Source organism: Perognathus longimembris, chromosome 1 (assembly GCF_023159225.1).
Source record: "Perognathus longimembris pacificus isolate PPM17 chromosome 1, ASM2315922v1, whole genome shotgun sequence".
Taxonomy (NCBI): Eukaryota; Metazoa; Chordata; class Mammalia; order Rodentia; family Heteromyidae; genus Perognathus; species Perognathus longimembris.
Window position 1 is genome coordinate 68,864,340 of NC_063161.1, and position 24,629 is coordinate 68,888,968.

At 45.3% G+C, this 24,629-nt stretch overlaps 1 protein-coding gene and 1 long non-coding RNA gene across 2 annotated transcripts in view; both read left to right on the forward strand.

Moving 5' to 3' along the window:
* Positions 1–456: 456 nt before the first annotated feature.
* Positions 457–24,629, forward strand: part of Lmtk2 (lemur tyrosine kinase 2) — a 78,105-nt gene continuing 53,932 nt past the window's right edge. Inside the window, exon 1 of the mRNA XM_048367579.1 lies at positions 457–859. Within this exon, the coding sequence (XP_048223536.1) occupies positions 766–859 (94 nt within the window). The 5' untranslated portion in view covers positions 457–765. The remainder of the gene's footprint in view (positions 860–24,629) is intronic.
* LOC125366894 lies at positions 7,223–17,367 on the forward strand. The gene is made up of 3 exons (XR_007213989.1): positions 7,223–7,287; positions 10,900–10,903; positions 15,503–17,367. It is a non-coding gene; the product is annotated as an uncharacterized LOC125366894 (long non-coding RNA).

Here is a 24,629-nt window from a genome sequence, read left to right on the forward strand (position 1 = left end):
AATCCTAGCTACTCAATAGGCTGAGATTTGAAGATCACGATTTGAAGACAGCCCGGGCAGAAAACTCTGTGAGACTCTTATCTCCAATTAATCACAAAAAAAGTGGAAGTGGAGCTGTGGCTCAAGTGGTGGAGCACCCAGGCCCTGAGTTCACACACTCACACACACTGACACGAAAAGTCAGAAGAGGGAAAAAAGCCTATTTTTCTTGGTGGCATAAAAGCCTGAGAAAGATCAGGTTAAATTATGGGTGATCTATCTCCCTGTATTTTAAGTGTTAAAATAATTGTCTTACCTGCTGCCCACTCACTCCTCTGTCTGCAGGGGGCGCACCACCAGCGGACGCCTCGCCTCCTCCTCAGGCAAGGGGCGGGGCCTCCATGACCGCTGTGGAATGACGGTTGGACAGCCTGGCTGTCTATCACAGCCCCCCGCCTCCGTGCTACGTCACGTGACGTGGCCCATAATGGCGGCGGGAGCGCGGATGCCGGGGCCCGCGGCTCCGCAGCTTTGCTGCCGTTGCTGCTGTTGAGAAGCGGGGGCGACAGCGGTGCAGCCGGCGGGCGGGAAGGATGGTGAGGTTTCTGTGGCCCGAGCGGCGGCTGAGGTTTGGCCGAAGGAGCCGGGCTGAGGTTTGGCTGAAGCCCCGTGTATCTCGGAGCAGTCCCTGAGACAGCGCACGGACCGACTGGCAGACGGACGGACGGACCCCCGGAGGGCGACCCGAGAGACGGCCTTGCGGGGGGCCGCGCCGCGCCGGGCGACATGCCGGGGCCGCCGGCGTTGCTGCTGCTGCCGCTACTGCTGCTCCTGGCCGGGGGTCGGGTCGGGGCCGCGCCACTTCCGCAAACAGGTGCAGGTGAGCGGCGGGGACGGCGCTGCGGGAACCCGATTGAGGCGGGGACGGGGCTGCGGGGATGGGGCTGCGGGGACCCGTTTGGGAGGGGACGGGGCTGCGGGAATGGGGCTGTGGGGACCCGATTGAGGCGGGGACGGGGCTGCAGGGATGCGGCTGTGGGGACCGGGTTGAGGCGGGGACGGGGCTGAGGGGACCGGGTTGAGGCAGGGACGGGGCTGCGGGGACCGGGTTGAGGAAGGGACGGGGTTGCGGGGACCGGGCTGAGACGGGGACGCGACCGAGGCGGGGACAGGGCCGCGGGAACAAGGGCTGTGGCGAGACGGGACTGGGTTAAGGCCGGGACTGAGCTGCGGCGACTGGGCTGAAAAGGGACCAGGCCGCGGGGACGGTGCTGAGGCAGGTTCGGGCTGCGGGGACTGGTGTGTGGGGACTGGGCTAAGGGTGGGGACCGGGCTGCAGGGACGGGGCTGAGGCCGGGACGGGGCTGAGGCCAGGACCGGGCTGCCGGGACTGGGCTGAGGCAGGGAACCGGCTGCGGGGACAGGGCTGAGGCGGAGATCGGGCTATGGCAGGGACAGGAATGCGGGGCTGCTGCGGCGGGGATGGCGGCGGGGGCGGGAGACCGGCTTCGAATGGCTTCGGTGTGGAGCGGTGTGAGGGCCTGCGTGGAAGCGAACGGTCGGGAAGATTCCTGCCGCAGGGGCGTGGGATAGGGATGGGGGCAGGGGCGAGGCGATGTCGTGAGGGTTGGGGGGAGCGCAGCTGGTGAAGTGACAGTGACCAACACCCCCCTCCTCTCCGGAGGCTGCAGCACCTAGCGACCTCTGGACCTGTTGCCTGAGGGTTCCTGGCCAATCTCCTTCCTTTGGCAGTTGTGCTTTCACGCTGTAGATGTCACCTGCTTCATGTGCTTTTCTCAGGTCTTAGAATAATAATTTGTTTCTTAGGTCTCAAACACACTTCAGTGCAGATGACTTTGGCGAGCTGTACAGAGTTTTCCTGCTCTCCATGCCACTTTCTCTGAAGTTGTAAATTAATGTTTTAAATTATTTTTTAGACGTTGTGCTTTTTATTCGTAATGAGAAGGAAACAACCATACATATTTCTATTTTAGAAAGCCAGTGATGTTTTGAGTAATTATTGACAAACTAGCCTAAGGGTTAATTGGAGGTTCTATTTAGCCACTGTTAGTATGTGACTGAATGACTTTTTTTTTTCCTTTTTTCTTCCTTTCTTTTTCTTTCTTTCATTTCCACCTCCCCATCCCTCCTAACATATTTTCTCCATATCATTCTTATTTGGGATTTATTATTCCTAAATAAAACTTAAGCCCAGAAAGCATCTCAAGTTGGGTTCTTTAAAACAAAAACAAAATTAGGCTAATTGACCATTGTTATCTGATGATTATTTATCTTCAAAATGGGAAGAGATTGAAATTGCATAAACTACAGGAGCTTTAGAGTTGGGAGAAAACTTTAAGGAGAGTTAAATCCAATTTTTCTTTTTCCTCATGTGTATGCATGGGACATGAACTCAGGACCTGGTGTGATATGTCTCTTTGCTTTTTCCTTAAAAACTTACACTCTACCACTTGAGCTGTGGCTCATAACTCCACTTCTGCTTTTTTGCTGGTTAGTTTAGAGAGAAGAGTCTTACGGACTTTCCTGCCTGGGCTGGTTTCAAACTGTGATTCTTAGATCACAGCTTCCTGAAGTAGCTAGGATTACCGGCATGAAATCACTGGAAACCCAGTTTCTTCATCTTGGAATTGAAGATACTGGGACAGTGAACTCAAATGATTTACCTATGGTGATAGAGCAAAACCTTTGTTGGAACAGAAACCCAGGTCTTAAATTGTCCCTGTTTGCCTCTCTTCTCATAACTTAACGGAATAGACTTGAGGTGAAGTGATTGTAGAATAATTGAGTGTAGCAAGTACTGCCCCCATACCCTCCCACATCTTGCAAACAGATCTGCAGTGGTGGCTAGGTGGAAAGACTTCCAGAACAACACCAGATTATGCCATTGAGCGTGCCCTGGTTGAGTGTTCAGTGTTGTCTTTGTGCTTTAGAACATAGCACAGAATTCCTGCTACTACCTTAGGTGGGACTTGGTAAGATGAATTCTGTTTTCTGATTCAATAAAAAGGTAATTGAGTGGTGTCAGAAGTTTATAGACAGCTAAGGAGGAGTTAGAGAAAGTATCTTGGAAGTTATGGAAAATTAGATGGAAAAGTAGTGGTGTTGCTATTTAAGGATATTGATAATGAACTTGAAAATTAGCACCAGAATAGGATGGTAAAGAGTATTTATGTAAACAAAAGGGATTCATGAAGCTGGCAGAAGTTGAGCATCAGTGCTTGTGGCTCATGCCTGTAATCCTCCCAACTCAGTACACTGAAACCTGGAGGATCTTGGTTTGAAGCCAGTCCAGGCGGAAAAGCCTTGGAAACACCATCTCCACAATAACTAGCAAATCGCTGGATTGGAGTTATGGCTGAAATAGAGCGTAAGCACCAGCAAGAACACTGATGAAGAGTACAGGTCCTGAGTTCAAGCTTCAGTACAGGATGAGGGTAGAAGTTTCCAGAAAACGTTAAACTTAATTGGCTTTTTTTGACACAGATTCTTTATAGAAACCTATGAAATGTGTCTGCCTGTTTCTTTTACTACTTGATGTGGGCATGAATTACAAAAGCAGAGTTTTGTTGGAATATTGTAGAACCAAACAATCAGACAAATAAATTCATGAATAGCAATATCAAGTCTTGACATAAATAAAGCACAAGGAGACATTTGGTGGTTTGTGCAGGTTTTTGTGTTCTCTTTGGATTCTTGGAGAATAGGTATGTGGTTAGGTGTGTGGCCTGTGAGTCATCACCACGTACCTAGGACTAACATAGCTATGTTGGTTGGTCTTTCCCTCCAAAAGAAGTTCTTCTGTACCTGGGATAGATTCTCAACCACAATATTAAAAAAAAAATTATTGTCAAGGTGATGTACAGAGGGGTTACAATTACATACATAAGTTAGTGAGTACATTGCTTGTCAAACTTGTTACCTCCTCCCTCATTTTTCTTCCACCTCAATCACAATATTTTAGATCAAGAAGAATCAAGAATCCTGATGAGTGAGCTTGCTGGTTAAGAAAGAACTCTGGAATGAATATGGTAGATAGAAGAGCCTTGTACATAGAAAACATAACTCGCAAATATCTGATGGTCTAGGGTCCATGCTTCGTACCAAAATAGAGTTGGCCCTTTTCAAATAAGGATAGACCCATTACCTGTGTTTTTTTTGCCACCTTGGTCTGGTTCTTTCTGAAGTTCAGGTGATGTAATGGTGTTTTGGAGAAAGCATGCTTATCAGAAATAGGTTGGAACAGAACAAGTGAACTAGTTAACTCTTTCATTGAAATTCATTTATTCAAGGTGTCTTTGGCATCCATTTCTAGATTTGGAATTGAAAAAGAATTTCCCCATTGAGTCATGATAAAGCTTTGTAAATACTTGGATTATCCTTGCCTGAAGGTATTTCTTGGCTGAAGTTTGTTTTGGGGCTCCTGAGCACCTGTATTTCTTTTTTTTTTTTTTTTTTTTTGCCAGTCCTGGGCCTTGGACTCAGGGCCTGAGCACTGTCCCTGGCTTCTTTTTGCCCAAGGCTAGCACTCTGCCACTTGAGCCACAGCGCCCCTTCTGGCCGTTTTCCATATATGTGGTGCTGGGGAACCCAGGGCTTCATGTATATGAGGCAAGCGCTCTTGCCACTAGGCCATATCCCCAGCTCCAAGCACCTGTATTTCTGTCTTGAGAGTCCTTGTGGCTTTGTGGACTGAAGCCTTGCTGGCTTCCCTGGGACACTTACATAGATGTGGAAATCCAGTGTTTTCACACACTGCTAGATGACCAGATGTCTCTAGATTATAGCTGTCAGATAGTCTTTCATTTAGAAAAGATTCTCAGGATTCACACAAGTGTGGAAGAAAAGGAACTCTAGTAGTTGTGAAAGCATTCCTCTGAGCCCAACATGGTTATTAATATTAGGACAGTGGTTAGACAGGGTAACCCACTTGTATTGTTCCCAGCATATTAGGTCAGGGAGTACAGAGGAAGCTTTCAGTGATTCCAGATAAAGGCTCTCCCGCAAGGCACTGAAGAGCTGAAGCTGGTGGGACTAGCCGCTGATTAAATGAGCTTATAAAAACCCGGTTGCTCATTTTTTGATGAAACATACTAGCTTGTATCATGAAAAGATTCCTGAAGTAAAGGAAGCCCTTTCTGAAATGTGAGTCTTTGTGATTGTTTTAATTGCTTCTGAGAAATAAAAAATAAATAAATGATTTAGGTGGAGACTGCCTTCCTTGTGATACTTGTGTTACTAAATATGCTCATCTGCTCAGCAATAGGAAGTCTGTCCAGCTTTGTAGCTGATAGGCATTGAAGTTACCAAATCTACTGTTTGCTGATAGCAGTGTGCTGACTGTTCATGGAATTCTCTTGAGGTTTGGAGAGTCCTTGAGCCCTCTGGGTCCCCTGTGGGCTGTGCCTCTTAGATAACAGTTGTACATATAATAAAAAAGACATTGTCATGCAAACAGGATGTCCAGAGTTCTGAAATGCTTAAAGGACTCGTAAAAAAAAAAAAAAAAAGCCCTTGTAGAGGGACATAGAGAAAGAATTTAACTTCTTAGTCCACTTGCGAGTAAAACTCATGATCCAGTCAGAGGAAGGACATAATATCTTAGAAAGAACCTGAGCTCTGGAGTTAGGACCTTGTCTTCCATTTCACTAGGCCAGTGACCTGGTCTCCCTAGCCTCTTAGGACTCCCCTATGAAAAGAGAATGATGATGTGTATGTAAAAGGGTGCTGGGGGAGAGGGGCAGAATGATGGACTTGGTAAAACACCTTTCTTCATTGCTTCTGATATCTTTAATTTCAGTGGTTGTCATAAGATTGACTCTATTGCAGGTGGTATGGTTTCAAAGAAGAGATTCAAAAGTGTTAACTGTTTAACATGGAATGTTTAGAATTTACTGGATTTGAAAAGGCTTGGCCAGGTGCCCATAACTCACACCTGTAATGGAGGCTAAGATCTGGAGGATCTCAATTTGAGATCTTCAGCCTGAGTAGAAAGGTCTAGGGGACTTCATCTCTGAAAATAACCTGTAAAGGGCTGGGAATATGGCTTAATAGTAAAGTGCTTGCCTCATACATGAAGCCTGGGTTTAATTCCTCAGTACCACATATATAGAAAAAGCCAGAAGTGGCATAAGTGGTAGAGTACTACTAGCCTTGAGCAAAAAGAAGCCCTGGACAGTGCTCAGGCCCTGAGTTCAAGCTCCAGGATTGGCAAAAACCAAACCAAAACAAAAAATGACCTGTAAAAACCAGGGCTGGAGGCATGACTCAAGTGGTAGGATGTCAGCCAAGCGAGCAAGGTAAGCAAGGGCAAGGCCTTGAGTTCAAACCATGACACTGGCAAAACCAAACTATTGCTCAAAAGAACTTGTCTTTAATTTTGATTGGAGTCTCACCGTTGTAGCTTAGACTGGCCTGGGAACTCAAGATCCTCTTGCCTTAGACTCTTGGGTGCTGGATTACAAGTGGGTACCACCACCTCTGACCTCAAAATAACTGGTTATATAGTGAATGGGCCCTGTAGAAAGAGGGAAATCTGGTGGACTTGTGATAGATAAGCTGGTATCATTACATTCCTGATGTTGGGAACTATGCTAGAGATTTTTAGGATGATCTAAATTAGTCTGCTTTTATATAATAAACCTGTTTTTAAGCCTCAAGATGACTAAAGCTCTTGCAAGTGAGCAGTTGCTGGTTTTAATTTATTTAAAGGAACCGAGAGCAATCCAACCTTCTTGATCCCTGCACAGTTGAGCACCTGTGAGCTGTATTCCCCAGGCAGTGTGGTCAGCCTAGGGGCTAATGATAGCCTTTTGGACAGGATTTTCTCTAGCCTTTTTGTGTAGTCTGCTAGTCTGCTCTCATCCAGAAGGGAAGAGTACTGTAGGAAGAAGTGAGCACACCTTCCTCGTCTAGAACCCACATTGTCTTCTTTCAGGTTAAGATTCCATCCTCGGCTTCTCTCTTGTTCTTCATATGAAGTTAGCATCTTTAAAGCACCAGGGAATACTGAAGCTACATATTTTTGTGCCAGTCCTGGGCTTTGAAGTCAGGGCCTGAGGGCTGGCCCTGAGCTTTTTTGCTCAAGGCTAGAGCTCTAAACCACTTGAACCACTTTTTTTTTTGGGCGGGGTGGGGGGGGGGCAGTCCTGGGGCTTGGACTCAGGGCCTGAGCACTGTCCCTGGCTTCTTTTTCTCAAGGCTAGCACTCTGCCACTTGAGCCACAGCGCCACTTCTGGCCATTTTCTGTATATGTGGTGCTGGGGAATCGAACCCAGGGCCTCATGTATGTGAGGCAGGCACTCTTGCCACTAGGCCATATCACCAGCCCCACAGTTCCACTTTTGAAGCTGCGTATTTTAAAATCATGGCAAGTGACTACCTAGGAACTGTGTATTACCATTATAGTCATTTGCCACAGAAAACAGGTGTATCTGAAAAATGGCCTCAGTGTTAAAGAAAATGTTTTGGCAAAGGCTTGCACAGTGCAACAGTCCAGAACTCATTGATTTCATTGTGGTTCAAGTGGCAGAAGTGAGAACTGTAGTTGCCCTGTGTTTCAGGCCCTCTTCCTTCCTGCACCTATGTGCCAGCCACTCTTGCTCTTCCAAGCCTCTAGGGCGCATCCTAGCATGCATTCCCTACAGTGGGGCAGACTGCATTTTACTATTTAATTTATGTCTGTTTTTAATACTTAAGGAGACATTGATCCAAATAGATGTGCCAGGACTAATACTGTGGTCCTTGTAGCTCTGGCTTCCCTGTGAGCTCAGGTTAGCTAGGGTGGTGCATCCCATTCTGTTGCTCTTTCCCTTAGCACCTTCTGTGGCTGGTAGCTTCCCCTCCTCCCTCTCCCCTCCACTCCATCCATTTTTTGGGGGGCGGGGGGGCCAGTCCTGGGCCTTGGACTCAGGGCCTTAGCACCATCCCTGGCTTCCCGCTCAAGGCTAGCACTCTGCCACCTGAGCCACAGCGCCCCTTCTGGCCGTTTTCCATATATGTGGTGCTGGGGAATCGAACCGAGAGCTTCATGTGTAGGAGGCAAGCGCTCTTGCCACTAGGCCATATTCCCAGCCCCCTCCATCCATTTTTTGAGACAAGGTCTTGTTGTGTAGCCCAGGCTGGCCCTGAACTCCCCAAGTTTTCCTCAACTTCTCAAGTGCTGGGACTATGGTACCTCACCATGCCAGGGAATGATACTTTCTTAAGAGCTAAATAAATCAGTTTATAGTTTGTAACATATTCTGTGCAAATTCCCATCTTACAGCTCTGCATGCATTCTCCCTGTTTGCAAATGTTTGTCCTTCAGGTGCTGGGTTCTCTTTATCTTTTTTTTTTGTTTGTTTGTTTTTTAACTCATTTTCCACATAAGCTTTCTAGTTAGGCTATCATTTGAGTCATAACCTTAACCCTTTTTGCTTTACTTATTTTTCAGGTAGGATCTTGACTTTTTTCATGGGCTGCCTCTAATTTCAATCTTCCTAATCTGTGTCTCCCAAGTAGTAGCTGGGATTACACTATACCATCTTTTTGTTGTTGTTAAATAAAAACTTGTTTACAATGCTGGGTGCTGGTGGCTCACACCTGTAATCCTACCTACTCAGGAGGTTGATATCTGAGGATTGAGGTTTGAAGCCAGCCTAGGCAGAAAGTCCATGTGACTCATCTCCAACTAACCCCCAGAAAGCTATGGCTCAAGTAGTAGAGAGCTAACCTTGAGCTAAAGACCCCAGGGACAGCGCCTAGGTCCTGAGTTGAAGCCCAGACTCCCCCCAAAATTAAAACACAAAAACTTCTTTATACACTTGGCTTTTTCCTGAGCCTTGTGTCCTGGCCCTGGCCCTTTGTGATTCCTACCCCAATGAACTTCATGTGCAAACATGTGAGACAAGTTGTGATAAGTTTCGTGGAGTGTCAGGTGAAAAATGTCAATGTATGTGACGCTTTAAGGTGTAGAACATATTGGTACACTCACATGTTCATGGTTTATGTGAATAAATAATGTACATGTAATGGAAAGAAGGAAGGAAAATGTCCAGATAGGCATGTGATCAAATGATGTAGGAATTCCTCCTACCCATCCTTGGCTTGTATGCAAGCCACCTCGCCTTGTTTCCTTCACCCACACTGTCCTACATTGCCATTAGTGTTTGTGCAGTGCTGCTGCTGCTGTGAGCCCTTAAGTGGGGGTGAGAGTAGGTCCAGGAAGCCATGCTGCAGACCAGTCAGTGTTCAGCTGTTTGGGTTCCCCATGGCATTTGTTCCCTTGCTCTTCCCCATTCAAAACTAGGGAGTGATTTGAACTTCCTCTGTGTGGGAGACTTGTCTACTCTACCCCATTCAGCTCCTGATGCATGCGTCCAGGTCAGTGTTCACCTCTAGGTTTGTGTGAGTTACAACCCAATACCAGGGGCTGGGAATGTGGCCTAGTGGTGGAGTGCTTGCCTCATATACATGAAGCCCTGGGTTCAATTCCTCATAGATAGAAAAAGCCGGAAGTCGAGCTGTGTTAAGAGTGTTAGCCTTGAGCAAAAAGAAGCCAGGGACAGTACTCAGGCCCTGAGTTCAAGCCCCAGGACTGGCAAAAAAAAAAAAAAAAAAAAAAAAAAGAACCCAATACCACATTGTTTATCTGGTTCAAGTTGCTCCAGCCTTGGCCATTGGGAGTTCTTTCCTAACATAATCCCTCCTCACTTTTTTCCCCCTCAGGGAAGTGGGTTTGAACTGAGAGTGTTATGCTTGCTGTTGCTAGCAGAAGCTCTACTACTTGATCCACACATGTCCTAGACCCTTTTGTATTGGTCATTTTTGCATAGGGCTAGCATTTTTGCCCAGGTTACCTATTCTAGCTGGAAAGCAGGCATGTCCACCACTTTCTCCTAGCCTGGCCTCCATCTTCCCAGTCACTGCCTTCTGTGAAGCTAGTCATGAGTCACTCCTCAGCCCCACCTCCCTTTTTCCATTGAATGCTTTTATTAGTTTACATTAGTTATGGGAGGTTCATTGTTACATTTCCACATATGTTTAAATAGCAGTACTTCTTTCCTTTCTGTCATGCAAGGAGCACAGGATATTCTTTTTTTTTGCTTGTTTTGTTTTTTTGCCAGTCCTGGGGCTTGAACTCAGGGCCTAAACACTGTCCCTGGCTTCTTTTTGCTCAAGGCTAGCAGTCTACCACTTGAGCCACAGTGCCACCTCTGGCCTTTTCTATATATGTGGTGCTGAGGAATCGAACCCAGGGCTTCACATATATGAGGCAAGCACTTTACCATAAGGCCATATTCCCAGCCCAGCACAGGGTATTTTTATATATTCTGTACACTAGCCCTGGAATGGTATGTTTCTCCTTTGATTAGAGACTGATGTGAGAAACTGAATTCAGGGTGCTATTTGCTTCTGACATACTTCTGGTAGAGTTTTAATCTTGAGGTCCTTGAACTAATCTTTAGGGAGGGGGGAGGCCACCTAGAAGACAAGTTGCAAAGGACTCCACCCCTGTTTCATCCCTGCTGCTTAAACTGTGAAAGACCATGGTAAATACAGTAAACACCATGTTTGAGTATAAACCACATTGTAAGAATAGTGGCGGGATCACTTTTTTCCTTTTAGAGCAGTAGATTAAATGAAAAGTAAGTTGGATTTGCTCTAAGAGCAGCCGAATCCCTAAGAATGTGAGGGAGCTCTCTTTATAGTTAGGAGGTCTCAGCTTTGGAAATCATTGAAAGGGATTGTAGGCAACTTCTTTAACTGGTCAAAGTTCAGATAGTCTACAAGGATGCAGGAGAATGGAATCTTATTTCCACTTGTTTCCAGAGCTTTGCTTTGCATCCCCCCGTCCCTTTCTTTTCTTTATTTTCCTTTCCTTTTCTTGGCAATATTCAAGTTTGAAGTTCTTGTGCAAGGCAGGTACTTTTAACACTTGGGCTCCAGCCCTTTTTGCTTTAGTTATCTTTCAAGTAGGCTTTTCTTGCCTGGGTCAGCCTAGACTGTTACTCTCCTACTGGATGTCTCTCTCATAGATTGCATGGTAGATATGTGCACAAAACCCAGTTTTTTCTTTGAGATGAGGTTTTGCTAACTTTTTGGCCTGGCTTGACCTTGAACCAAGATCCTCCTGATCTCTGCCTTCCTGGTAGCTAGGATTACAGACATGAGCCACTGTACTTGGCCTTTTAATTTTTATTTATGGAAAATATGAGAAATACACAGAAATAAATAAGATGGTGAACTCACATGTAACCTGTACCCAGCACCAACAATTTTAAATCTTGCTTCACCTGTACCCTTCCCACTACCCCAGACCTTTGTTTTGATGTAAGTCCCCACCCCAGATCGACTGAGCTGTGACTGCTTGGGGTGAGGGGATTGCTTCCTTCAGGATCACCTAGTAGCTGTGGGAATGTTGGCCTGTAGTTCCAGACTTAATCACCTGAATCAGAGTTCTGGAGTCTGGCCTGGAAATCTGTACTTGAGATCCTTCCCAACCTCTACCTTTTAGACACAAAGAATAGAAATCATGTTTGTGTAGCTGAGATTGAAGAAAGGAAGAAAAACTTCCTTGTAATATAAAATTGGAAGCCATACCTTCTAGTTTTCTGACCACTGCAAATGGACAACTTCCTCAGAGCTGTGTAAATGGAAGTGAGCTGAGTGCAGGAATGCTGCCTTGCAAAGAGCTCACAGCTTTCAGGAGCTCCTGTCTGTCTGTTTCTTTTGCTCTGGGGATGGAATCCAGGCTCTTGTGCATGCTGGGTGAGTACCATATCACTGAGCTGTTTTCCCAGCCCACTTGCCTGCCTCCCTCCCTTCTTCCTCCCCTCTTTTGCCTCTTCTCTGGAGGTTGACATAAATAATAGCCTCTGTCTTATAACTGCCCTGTATATAAAACCTGGGAGCTAGTAACCTGTCAGTTGAGGTCTCCACACCAAGGACTGAGAACCTTGTGGTGGAGACTTGCCAGGCACCGCCTGCTGCCACTTGAGGGCGGTGCCAGCTGACTGGCAGGGTGACACACAGTAACTTCCTACTCCCGGCACACCCACAGTGAGCTCCTCTTCTGTGCATACTTGCAGGCTCTTCTTGTTTTCCCAGTATGTGGCGCTAACAGCTTGCTTTAAAAAATGTATTTTTCTAAGCTGATTTATTTTGGCTTAGTTTAGGATTTGTGGCCTAGTTCGTGTTTTTTGTAATTTTTTTAAAGCTAGTTAGATTTTGATATATTTGCTGTGGGTGTGTTGATCTGTGCAAAATATTCTTATGATGAGCTGAAGAAAATGAACTCTGGAAGTGCCATATGATGATCGTATAAATGGATGGCTTTGATCAAGAACATCATGGACACTCTTCATTTTTAGCAACATGTGTACCCGGAGTGAGAGAATTTATTTACACGTATCCAGGAGAGTGATATTTTAGGTAGAAATTTTCTTCTTCTTCCTTTTCTTTTCTCCTCCTCTTCCTCTGTCGTGTGTGTGTGTGTGTGTGTGTGTGTGTGTGTGTGTGTGTGTGTGTGTGTGAGAGATAAGGTCTTATTATGTAGTAAGATTCTCCTAAGCCTTCCAAGTGCTGGGATTACAGGCATGCACTACCACATTTGGAGGATAATTTTTTTTATTTTGTTCTTATTTTTGTGGTGGTCCTGGGGCTTGGACCCTTTCCCTGAACTTGTTTGCTTAAGGCTGGTGCTCTACCACTTGAACCACAGCTCCACTTCCAACTTTTTGGTGGTTAATTGGAAATAAGAGTCTTATGATCTTTCCTGCCTCGGCTGGCTTTGAAATTTGATCCTTAGATCTCAGCTTCCTGAGTAGCTACGATTATAGGCATGAGCCACTGGCACCTGATAGTAGTTGTTTTCATTTACGTGAAACCATTACAATTCAATTTTTTAAAAAGCCTTCTGCATTCTCTGAGGTTCATATTCAAAGTCCATCCCAAAATAGTTTTCTGTTTTTACTGTATTGAAGAGAAGACTCAGAATCAACGTGCCATGGTTTTGACCTTGAATTACAGTTAAGGATATCTGTAAGCTACCTTGTACCTATGAAATAATGGAGGATATGTCTGCGTTCATTTCACATATTCAACCAGCTGGTCCATTTTATTGCCAAACTGAAGGGATTCAATCTGTTGATCAGCTCTCATATTAGCTGCTAAGGCTGGTTGCAGTGGTGTTTTCTTATAGTCCCAACCACCAAGGCTGAGGCAGTAGCAGGATCACTTGAGATCAGCCTGAGCAACACAGGGAAAGAGTAGCTGGTAAATGTAAGCTTAACGACCTACACACTGCATTCTCCAGACCTGAGTGTAGTAAGCCTGTGGAGGAAAGCCTTCCCCGGTCCTGCATGGATGGACTGCCTTGCTCAGAATGAGTCTCTCTAGGCAGCAGCTGCTCTTTCCAGGATGTAGCTTGCCAGCTACTAAGCAGAGCCTCGCCTGACTTTGACATCAGACTGTTATTAAAATGTACACCTGACACTGATTGCTAGTAAGGCACTCAAAAATAACAAACTTACTAAAATAGTCCCTGGGAGCACTGCCACAGGACCGCCACAGCAGTGTGATCCAGAAATCTGTAATTTAACTGTGTTTTCTATAAGGAAACACCGTACAATTGACTCTGATAAAATGATCTGGTTACCCATATTACCCATTTAGGCCCGTGGTAGACTCAGAATATTTTGGAGCTAAAAACCCCTGTCTTTGGAGTTTCAGAACTGGAATATCTGTAGATGGAGGAGGAGGAGCTGGGCAGGATGGAAGTCTTACATTCATTCAGCCCAGAGGCTAGTCAGTTTGTGCCTGTGGGCGAGGGGCCCTGATGGCACCCCCACCTCTACCTTGTTCTGCAGGACCACCACTTGCTGTTTTAAGGAGCAGGTCTCCAGTCCCATGCCTTTCACATTGACTTGTATTTACTAACTGAAAGTACTGAGTGAAAACTTAAGCTGTCATAAAGCTTATTCTTTTTTTCTTTTCTTTTTTTTTTTGCCAGTCCTGGGCCTTGGACTCAGGGCCTGAGCACTGTCCCTGGCTTATTTTTGCTCAAGGCTAAACTCTGCCACTTGAGCCACAGCGCCACTGTTGGTTGTTTTCTGTAAATGTGGTACTAGGGAATGGAACCCAGAGCTTCATATATATGAGGCAAGCACTCTTGCCACTAGGCCATATTCCCAGCCCCATAAAGCTTATTCTTAAAGAACTAAAGGAAAGTCCATATTAAAAATTAGGAAACTGGGGGCTGGGGATATGGCTTAGTGGTATAGTGCTTGCCTGTCATACATGAAGCCCTAGGTTCGATTCCTTAGCACCTCATATAAAGAAAAGCCAGAAGTGGCTCTGTGGTTCAAGTGGTAGAGTGCTAGCCTTGAGAAAAAAAAAAAAGAAGAAGAAGAAGCCAGGGACAGTGCTCAGGCCCTGAGTCCAAGCCCCAGGACTGACCCCCCCCCAAAAAATGCTAGCTTTTGAAATTAGGCTAACAAAAATGCGCATTTTTTTTAATCGTAGGAATACAATTCTTGAATTTCAGCTTAAAGTTGTACCATTTAATTAATGTTTAATTTTATAAGTAATAAGACTTAAGAAATGTAATCCACTTATAAACTTTCATTTATAAATATGGAATATTCCTGATACTGTCATTTATATGCTTTTTGGGGGGGCGGGGGTACCGGTACTGGGGCTTGAACTCAGAGCCTGGAAACTGTTCCTTACCTTTTTGTTCAAGGCTGGTGCTGTATTCCTTCAGTCCACACCTCCACTTCCAGCTTTTTGGTAGTTAATTAGAGATAAGAATTTCTCTTGGTGTTTGAACCACTATCATCAGATCTTAGCCTTCTGAGTAGTTAGGATTACAGGCATAAGCCACTAGCACTGGGTTCTCTATATACTCTTAAGGGGGTGTCTGGAAACTTACATGAATCTGTTGGCTATTATGTATCCCAAGAATAGTGCTCATTGGCAGAAAAAGAGGATTTTCCTGCTAGAGGCACAAGTGGAGTCATTTCCTCCTCCTGACTCAGTCCCTAATGACCAGTTCCCTCCAATATCAGCTCTGCCTATCCTGAGGTAGGATCTGCCTGCCTTCTGGACTTTGGTTGGCAGCAGTTGGCTCTCATATGCCTCCCTCCTGGATCCTTCCTCTCAGTGTGTGCAATTCTGGTGTCCACATAGCTTTATCCTTTACTTTTTTTTTTATATTTATCAGGAATAGTGTTTTTAAACATGTAATCATTTTTATGGCTCTTTGGCTGCTGATGACTATTCTATCACATTTTTAAAGCTTGAGGTGTGTTTCCTGCTGACCTTGCCTCATTCTATCTTCTGTCCAGCTCCTTCTTTTGTTTTGTTTTGCCAGCCCTGGGGCTTGAACTCAGGGCCTGGGCACTGTCCTTAAGCTTCTTTCACTCAAATCTAGCACTCTACCACTTGAGCCACAGCACCACTTCTGGCCTTTTCTATATATGTCGTGCTGAGGAATTGAACTCAGGGATTCATGCGCGCAAGGCAAGCACTCTACTGCTAAGCCACACTCCCAGTCCCCCCAGCTCTTTCTTTGGCCCATCCCTTAAGTGTTGTTTTCTGTCTCCTTGGCCTTTTTTTCTTACCCTTTCTTCCAAGTCCTTTTATCTGTTTGGCAAATTACAATATTTGTCAAATAATAAATGTAGTGGTTTCAAAGTTGGTTTTACAGGGACTTAATGAAAGTAGAGTTTTAGACTCCAGGTCAGGTGTGGTCACTCTCTCCTGTCTGCCAGATAAGGTGAAGGGCATGGGTGGCATGCCATGGCAAGACAGCATTCCATCCTCAACCATCAAAGGAGAAATTGTGGGGGATGGGAGTAAAATGGTATGCATAGTTAAAACAGTCCCAGTCAAAGTATGGCCTGGTTGAACATTATTTCAGTCTGTGTTGTGCTGGAATCTGGAGAAGGAAGTAGTTGTAATCAAGTCACAGTCCTGAGAGGCTGTGCGGTTATTTAGGGATAGTGTTAGTCCTTTGTCATAAAGTTACTGTTACTATCCTTGCTCGACCTGAAGTGATTGTAAAGTGACTTCAGAGAAAACAGCTTAGTGCAAAGACATAAAAAAAATGGAGGCAGAGATGCCAAACTTTTCTCCTGCTTTTAGTTCATTCCTGGGCCTGGCAAAAGCGGCTCTTGCATTAACAGTAGAAACAGTGGCCCATCCTGTGCCCCTCATCTCACTGCCTGGTGCCCTGAAGCCGTTTCAACCATGTCATTCACTGAAGTGACATATGGGCTACTGTTTCTGTGGTAGGTTTGATGTGTCCACATGTGCACCCAAATGCATGCTTGCCTTCTTAGCAGATCCTCAGACTTTGGGATAATTTTACATACTATTTCTGTTTTTATGACCGTCAGTATTCATATTGGCTGTAGAGAGTGATAGTGAGGTTTCTTTGGTATTTTTCATTTCCTTGGCCTCTATGGCTGCTTTGTAGTTTTTCTGTCTCCATCATGTATCCATCTATGTTCCTCTGTACGAGCTGCAATAGCTGGGTGTATTTGACTGGTCTTCCAAGATTTACAGACCCTGTTCAGGTTTGTGAGGGTGGTGTTCCTGCTGCTTGTTAGAGGTCAGACAGAAGCCATTTGATCTCTTCTTTTCTAGAAGCTTCTAGAAGCTTACAGACTTTCTACAGCTCTAGCTTCTGAGGAGTTGTCAGGTTTTGCCTTGGTAGCAGTCTCCATTATCCTGTCATTGACATGGACACTCACCCCTGTGTGGCTCCCTACCTTGTATGAATGCAGTAACTCTCAATGCTGCAAATATAAAGGAGTCGTCTTAATTTTGTTTTCTACCTCTTGCATTGTCTGTTTGCTCCAAGTTCTTTTTTTTTAAATATGTTTGTGTTGGTTGCTAAGAAAAATTTCAAGTGTCAGGTGATCCTTGAAGGTCTACTCATGTTCATGAGCAAGCAACTAAAAAACTGAGGCTTCTTTCTTGACTGTTTATCCTCCTCTCTACCTCACATCTGTTCCCAGCCCTGGCATCTGCCCTGCCAACTCCCGCCCTGCCCTGTCAGGGGCTGTGCACTTGGATAAGTGACTCTGCGATCTGTTGCCCAGTTTCTTCACTGTATGTGGGCTCCTGGCTCCAAGGGTGGCCTTAAGACTGGATGGGTTTAGAATAGTGCATAGCACTTAGTTAGCACCAGATAAGTACTGGTATTTCATTGCTTGCTGCCACCAAAGCCCCATCATTACTCTGTTTCTGAGTGTCCTTGCCAGACCTTCTCTTGCTTAGTGCTGCTCACTGTGTGAGGCATGGCAAATTCATTTCTGCTGCTTCTTATGTGAGGATGGAAGCTATGATACAGGGTCTCACGTCACAGCTTCTGACCTAGAAAAGATGCTTCAGAAATGTCTGTTGAGGGCTGGGAATATGGCCTAGTGGCAAGAGTGCTTGCCTCCTACACATGAAGCCCTCGGTTCGATTCCCCAGCACCACATATATGGAAAACGGCCAGAAGGGGCGCTGTGGCTCAGGTGGCAGAGTGCTAGCCTTGAGCGGGAAGAAGCCAGGGATGGTGCTCAGGCCCTGAGTCCAAGGCCCAGGACTGGCCAAAAAAAAAAAAATGTCTGTTGAATGAGTGGGTGAACTGGGTGGCTTGTTGACTGGTGGTTTTTGCAGTAGGAGACCCCTGTTCTGTTGCTCCCCTTACTGCTTGTAGGACTTTCATTGTGGGCTGGGCACATGAGGAGTAGCACTTCCTTTTTTTGGATCACAGAATCTTCAGGCTCATCTTTCTGTGGTCCAAATAAGGCCATTCTCCCATTCTCTGGATGAGTAGTGGTGTAGACATGGAATTGGCTCAGTGGTGCAGATCCAGAGTTGCTGTGCAAGTGGCCACACGATTCTTTGATCACAGAGGGCAGTTGTATGGGAAGACAGCACAGCTTCCCCGTATAGCTGTGGGGAGAAAATCCTGGGGGAGTGGCTCTGTGTCACTCGAGAGCCCAAGCATGCCATGCACTCAGGGTTTAGTGTACAGATGCCCATAGTACAGTCATCTTGTTGATGCCAGCCAGGCCTCCTGTGTCATCCGTCCCAGCTAGGATCTTTAGAGGCAGAGAGCACAGATCTTTTTTGAGGAGTAGACTGAGAGAAAGCAGCAGTTTTTTCTGGATGACCTCATTCCTAGTTTTCAGTCCTGGATGAGGTCACTTTCTGTGAGTGGGAGAACAGCTGGGATAATGACCTTGAGGATTGCTTGTGAGTGGGAGCAGGTTCCAGGGTCACCATGGTGACGAGCACCTGTGATCTGTCCTGGTTTTCTGGGCTGTTCTTCTGCTCTAGCTCGCTGTGGGCTCTGTTCCTGGCTCACTGTGCTGTTTGTCAACATGTGCTAGAGAGTTTAGTGCTCTGCCTCATTTTCCCTTTCCTTCCTACTAGGCATGCAAATAGGGCAAGGGAAGCACAAGTGACTTTAGGTTGAATATTATGTAGGAAACTCCCAGGGTAGACAGCTTGTAATCTGAGATGTTAAGTAAGAATGTGTAGCTCATGCCTGTAATCCTACCTACTCAGGAGGTTAAAATGTAAGAATCACAGTTCAAAGCTACCCCAGGCAGGAAAATCTGTGCAATTGTTATCACCAGTTGACCAGCAAGAAGCTGGAAGTGGAGCTGTAGCTCAAGTAGAATTTTTTTTTCTTTTTTTGCCGGTCCTGGGCCTTAGACTCAGGGCCTGAGCACTGTCCCTGGCTTCTTTTTGCTCAAGGCTAGCACTCTGCCACTTGAGCCACAGAGCCACTTCTGGCCATTTTCTGTATATGTGGTGCTGGGGAATCGAACCTAGGGCTTCATGTATGGGAGGCAAGCTCTCTTGCCACTAGGCCATATCCCCAGCCCCTCAAGTAGAATCTTGAAAGACCCAGGCCCTGAGTTCAAGCCCCAGTACTGGTACCAAAAACAAAAAGAAGGAAATTTGGACCAAGAGCAGATTGTGAGGATGCACTAAGAAGGTGGCTATCTGAAAAGCCAGATCAGAGGCCTTAGGAAGAGCCAGCCTGCTGGCACCTTCATCATGGACTTGCAGCACCCAGGTCTGGGAAGTGTGACTTGTGTTGTTGAAGTTCCCAGGAACTCATTTAGTACTCAGATAAAACCAAGGTAGAGTCAAGTCTTTGTGTCAGGAACAATTTTCCTTTTGTTCATTTTTCTTATGAAACAAATGTGGCAGTGGAAGTGTAGGGTCCAAGCTGAGTAGCAAGGGTGAAGCAGTGTGAGCAGTGTGTTTTAACTAGCACAGGTGAGGTAACACTTTGGAGAAGGTGGTGCGTGTGGGGTGTGTGTGTGTGTGTGTGCACGCGTGTGTGTGAATACCTAGTATGGGGAGGCAAAAAAGCAAATGCTAAGCAGAAATTGCAAAATGGGTAAATACTTGTGTGAATCTAGGGGACCTAGAGAATAAGGGGTGAGTACCTGAATACAGCTCATGTCAATGGAAAGTTCTCACAAATAAGAGTGTGAAATTGCTGAAAGAGTGCAGCTTGTATCATACTACCTGTTTAACCCTGAAAATATGCTTATTCTGTGAGTCTGTGGGTTAGGGGTTGGCCTTTCTTGTTCTCCTTACCGTCTTCTCTCTCACTTTTGCCCTGGCCTGGGCTCTGGGGAGGCAGTGGTGATCTTCGAAGCCTAGTCTCCGATCCTATTTAATTAAAGGGGAAGACACAGGTATTTAAGATACTGAGTGATCAGTTCTGGAGTGCATTGGGAGCTGCAGGTAACTGGGGGTCTGAAAGACAGAGACTCTTAAGTGGGCCCTCAGGGTCACTCTCCATAGTGGGCAGGTTAAAGTGCTTCAGGGTGTCTGGGGGGTGTCAGTGGTAGTTTCTGCTGGGACAGAATGCCAGTCTGATGTGGAAGAAGAACTGGCTGTGTAGCTCTTGAGAGAAGGGTCCAGGCTGCAGAGGTAACAAAGCCCAAGGATGCAGGACAGATCGTGTGTGTGTGTGTGTGTGTGTGCACCCGTGCGGTACAGGGTCCTGAGCTTAGGACCTGGACACCATCCCTGTGCTTTTTCCTTCAAGGCTAGTGCTCTACCACTTGAGCCATAGCTTCACTTCTGGCTTTTTAGTGGTTAATTGGAGATAAGAGTCTCACAGATTTTCCTGCCTAGGCTGGCTTGGAGCTGCAATCCTCAGACCTCAGCCTCCTGAGTAGCCAGGAACCGGTCTTGCTCACACCTTGCACTTAGGCTCTGACCTCTAATATGGCACTGAACTCGGTTCCTGTTCAATCAGCCCAGGCCAGTACTTCCTTGCTGCAGCTACAGCTGACTTGGAGTGTCAAGATCCAGTAAGAACATAGGTTGTTAAGTGGCTATTTTGACCTTGTTTACACTTTGTATGTAATGGATGAAAAAATACTTATATTTAAACACATATACAAAACTAGACATATTCAATACATATAGTGAAATCCCACATATCTTTCACCTCACCTGATCTCTGTTTCCAACCCACTCCTACTCCCTGTGCTATTCTGAAGTGAATTTTAGTTGCTACCACTGAAAGATACATTTGAAAACCTAAGCACATTACACTAACAGTCCTGAGAAGTGGATGTGGTCAGCTATTTAGTTAGGATTTCTACTGCCTCAGATGTCACAATTCTTAGTTTGAGCCATGACTCATATACCATCCACACAGTGTGTTTGTTAGCAGGTCTGTCCTTGCTCCCCTTAATGTCTATCCTCGTTTCCTCCCCCAAGGATCTTGTCAGCCTGTGCTTTTGGCTACATCCCTGTAGTTATGTTTAACATGTTCCTCTGTGCTGTTTCCAGTACACTGGTATGGGTAATGGAGCAATACTAATTCATAGGTGACAGGTTTTCCATCAGAGACATACAGTGTCTTACTGACCAATTTCACATCATGAAATAGCACTCTTTTGGTATTTCCTTAATTAAAACCCCCTTTCTTTATTCAGCCTGAGATATTTTCTATAGGAATGGGATACTCATACACTACTTAAGAGGGAAACAGCTGGTACCACCCTGATACCACCATGCATAGAGCAATGTCTGGTTGTTTTCTAAAGTAGTTGTGGATTTCTGTGGTATAAAGCTTGGATCTTGAAATCAGCAGGTCACTGTGAAAGAATAAAGGCTTTGTGGGGAATAATCTGAAATAGAAAGTCTAAAAGTTGAGGAAGGAAACAACACAGTCCATGTGTGCTGGGAGCCTGGAAAAGGGCTTGGGGTGGGGTAGACCTCTGCAAAGGTGACACCTTATCAGGCTGGATTGAAACTTGCCAGGTACTTCAGCCCATCTGTTCATAAAGTAGTGAACTACTAATTAACTGCAATTGATGGAAAGCCATAGGCCAGCTCCATTTTGGAACAGCTGGCAAAGGAGAGATCTCAGTATGCATCCTGCCTTCCCCTGGTGTGGAGCCACTAGTTTAACCAAAGAGTAAATGGAAGGGTTTTCGCTTTATGAACGTATTTTAGCTAGAAACAAAGAAGGGAGATGGGAAATGAGTGCAGCACAATGTGGGCCCGATATATCTGTAGCATTGTCATTTCTTTCTTCCCAGGGACCCTTTATGAAGGTTTTTATTTCACCCCAAATGGACTCAGGCAAGTCTCTTAATTGGTGGGTGTTAAAGTCCCATTTGAGGTTCTAGGCATCACGATCAGATAATTGGGTTCAGTTTATAATGGCTGGATTAGTAGGTAGTGCTGACCTACCACGAGTCATTACTGGGACGCTTCCTTTCCCAAATTACCCATCTCTGAAGCAGGTAATAGGTACCTACCGACCTCGTAGACTTTCTCAGGTTTTCTGCTTATTAAGTCAAGCGCTAGATAGCTATTAAAATGCTTTGAAAACTTGTGGAATGTACTGTGGAGATGTCAGGTGTTTTTAAACAGTGTCTTGGGGAAGTGCACTATGTACCCCAAACCTCTAATTATCCTCCTCCTCGGTGTGCAGTCAGGATTGCTGTCTAAATGTATGGTGATACATCTGTCACTGTTTTCTGGAGTGGGTCACTGCTTTGGCTCGTGCATTCCTGGGTGCTCTACATGGGAATAATGCTGAGGAACCCTGTCTGTCTTCCTCGTGTCCTAGCACTGGCCACCAGCAACTTTCCATGGTCGGTTTCTAGTTTGACCATGTGGGCCTGGGGATTTTAGTTGTGGTTCTCTGCTTCCAGGATTTACTTCCTCCGTGGTTTGTACAAACCCATCTTACTTTCCTGCTTCTAGTTTTACTTCCTTGTTTCACAGATATAGTCCTTCACTGGTGTGATTTAAAGCACATGTTTTGGATTTTCAGAAGAAAACAGTAAATGGTTTTGGTTTTATAAATAAATTTGTCCCTAAAAATGTTTCTATACTATAGCCATTATTGTTATCATGTATTTGAGGCTGCCTAGTGAATTGCTCAAGCATTTTTTTCTCTTTTGGTAGTCTTGGAGCTTGAAATTGGGCCTTGTAATTGCTAGGCAGGTGATCTACCACTGGGCTAAGCTACCCTCCCTTTATTTCATTAATTATCATACATTTGTAAAATGAGAAGGTTTCATTGTGATATTTCATATATGTACGCAGTGTACTTGGAATAGATCTTTCCCCCATGATATACTTGTTCCTCCCCTCTCCCCTCCCCCTTTTCATTGTATGCATATTCATACATACATACATACATATGTAACAACGCCTTCAGTGTGTCCCCCAATGGATCCCCTTTAGACAGTATCCCTCCTTTCCCATTTCCATCGTTGTCGTCGTCATCGTTGTCGTCGTCGTCATCATCATCATCATCATCATCATCATCATCATTTTAGTCTGTACTCCACAAATCAAGATTTGGCTTTTTTTTTTTGGCCAGTTCTGGGCCTTGGACTCAGGGCCTGAGCACTGTCCCTGGCTTCTTCCCGCTCAAGGCTAGCACTCCGCCACTTGAGCCACAGCGCCGCTTCTGGCCGTTTTCTGTATATGTGGTGCTGGGGAATCGAACCTAGGGCCTCATGTACCCGAGGCAAGCACTCTTGCCACTAGGCTATATCCCCAGCCCCAAGATTTGGCTTTTTTGTATGTGTGTGTGTGTGTGTGTGCCAGTCCTGGGGCTTGAAATTAGGGCCTGTCCCTGATGCTGTCCCAGAGCTTTTTTGCTCTACCACTCTACCAGCCACAAATCCAGTTCCGGCTTTGCTGGTGGTTAATTGGAAGTAAATTTCACAGACTTTCCTGCCCAAGTTGGCTTTAAACCACAATCCACAGGTCTCAGCTACCTGAGGGGTTAGTATTACAAGTGTGAGCCATCGTGCCCTGCAATATTTGGCTCTTTGAGCTTGACTTATATCGCTCAACCTAATGGTCTCCAGTTCCATTATTTTTCTACATATAACATAATAGCATTTTTAAAATGATTAAGTAATATTCCATGGTGTGGGCATGCTATATTTTCCTTATCATTCATCAACTATTAGATATCTCACTGGTGTCAGTTTTTTTTTTTTGTTTGCTTTTTTGTTTTTTACCATCCCCTTAATGCCCAGGCTGGTGTGCACTAGCTGTCCTGTTTGTTCTCTGATGATAGTTGTACCTCTCCAGACCCAGCCATTGGTTGAGGTGGATGGAGTCTTGTGAATTTTTGGAGGGTTGTTGTTGTTTATCTTTTTGGCAGACCTCAAACTAGATCTCTTATCTCTGCCTCCCAAGTAGCTAGTACTGTGGCTCTATCCACCACACCCAGCCTCTGCAGTGTTTTCTGAGTCTTGCTCATTGGTTTGTTGAGCCCTGAGGTTGCATTGAGGAAAGCTGTAGGAGGAGAGAAGGCAGGGTCCTAGTCTGGAAGTATGGGAGGGAGGGAGGGAGGGAGGTAGCTCAGAATGTGGCAGAAATCAGTGGTTTTAGCCTGGGTATGCTTTTCTGTGCCTACCTAATCAGTTGTAGAAGACAGCTTTATGAATTGGTTCTTGAGCTGGCCCTCAGGCAGACTTATTCCAATTTGAAAGAAAAAGAAAATTAAAAAAGGTGAAAAAATTAGTGTCAGTTTGGAGAAGGGCACAAGAAGCCCAAACTTCCATAATTATTAGCCTTAGGCTTGGATTCAAAGTACTGTGGGTTTGTCAGTGTGCAAAGGTAACTTAACCACATGGAGGCATCATGTCAAGGGAGGGGGATTAGGCATGTATTCTCCAAGATCACTTGCAGCGTAGCAGAGCTGGTTGAGTTACTGCAAGGGTTGGGAAAGTCAAATGAAATGATATTGTAATCTGTTATTTCAGCTGCCTTTGATTTTAAGTTAGGTTCTCACTTTTGAATTACTACAAAGAAGAAATGCTGTCCAGCAAACCATTTGATTTCAAATGCAATACACATGAAATTCAAAGGTGTTAAAATGAAGTGGAGAAACTGGGTGTGATAGTGCACATCTATAAACCCAGTACTTGGGAAGGTTGAGGCAGGAAGATCCTCAGTTAGAGGACAGCTTGGGCTACACAGCAAGACTCTGTCTTAAATAAGAAATGATGGATGGATCTTAAAATACAGTGTGGAGGATGTGAAAGCACTGTGTAATCCCCAGGAGTCATGTTTAATCTCACATGAGCCTGAAGAATGAGGGAGAGTTATTAAGGATCAATACCAC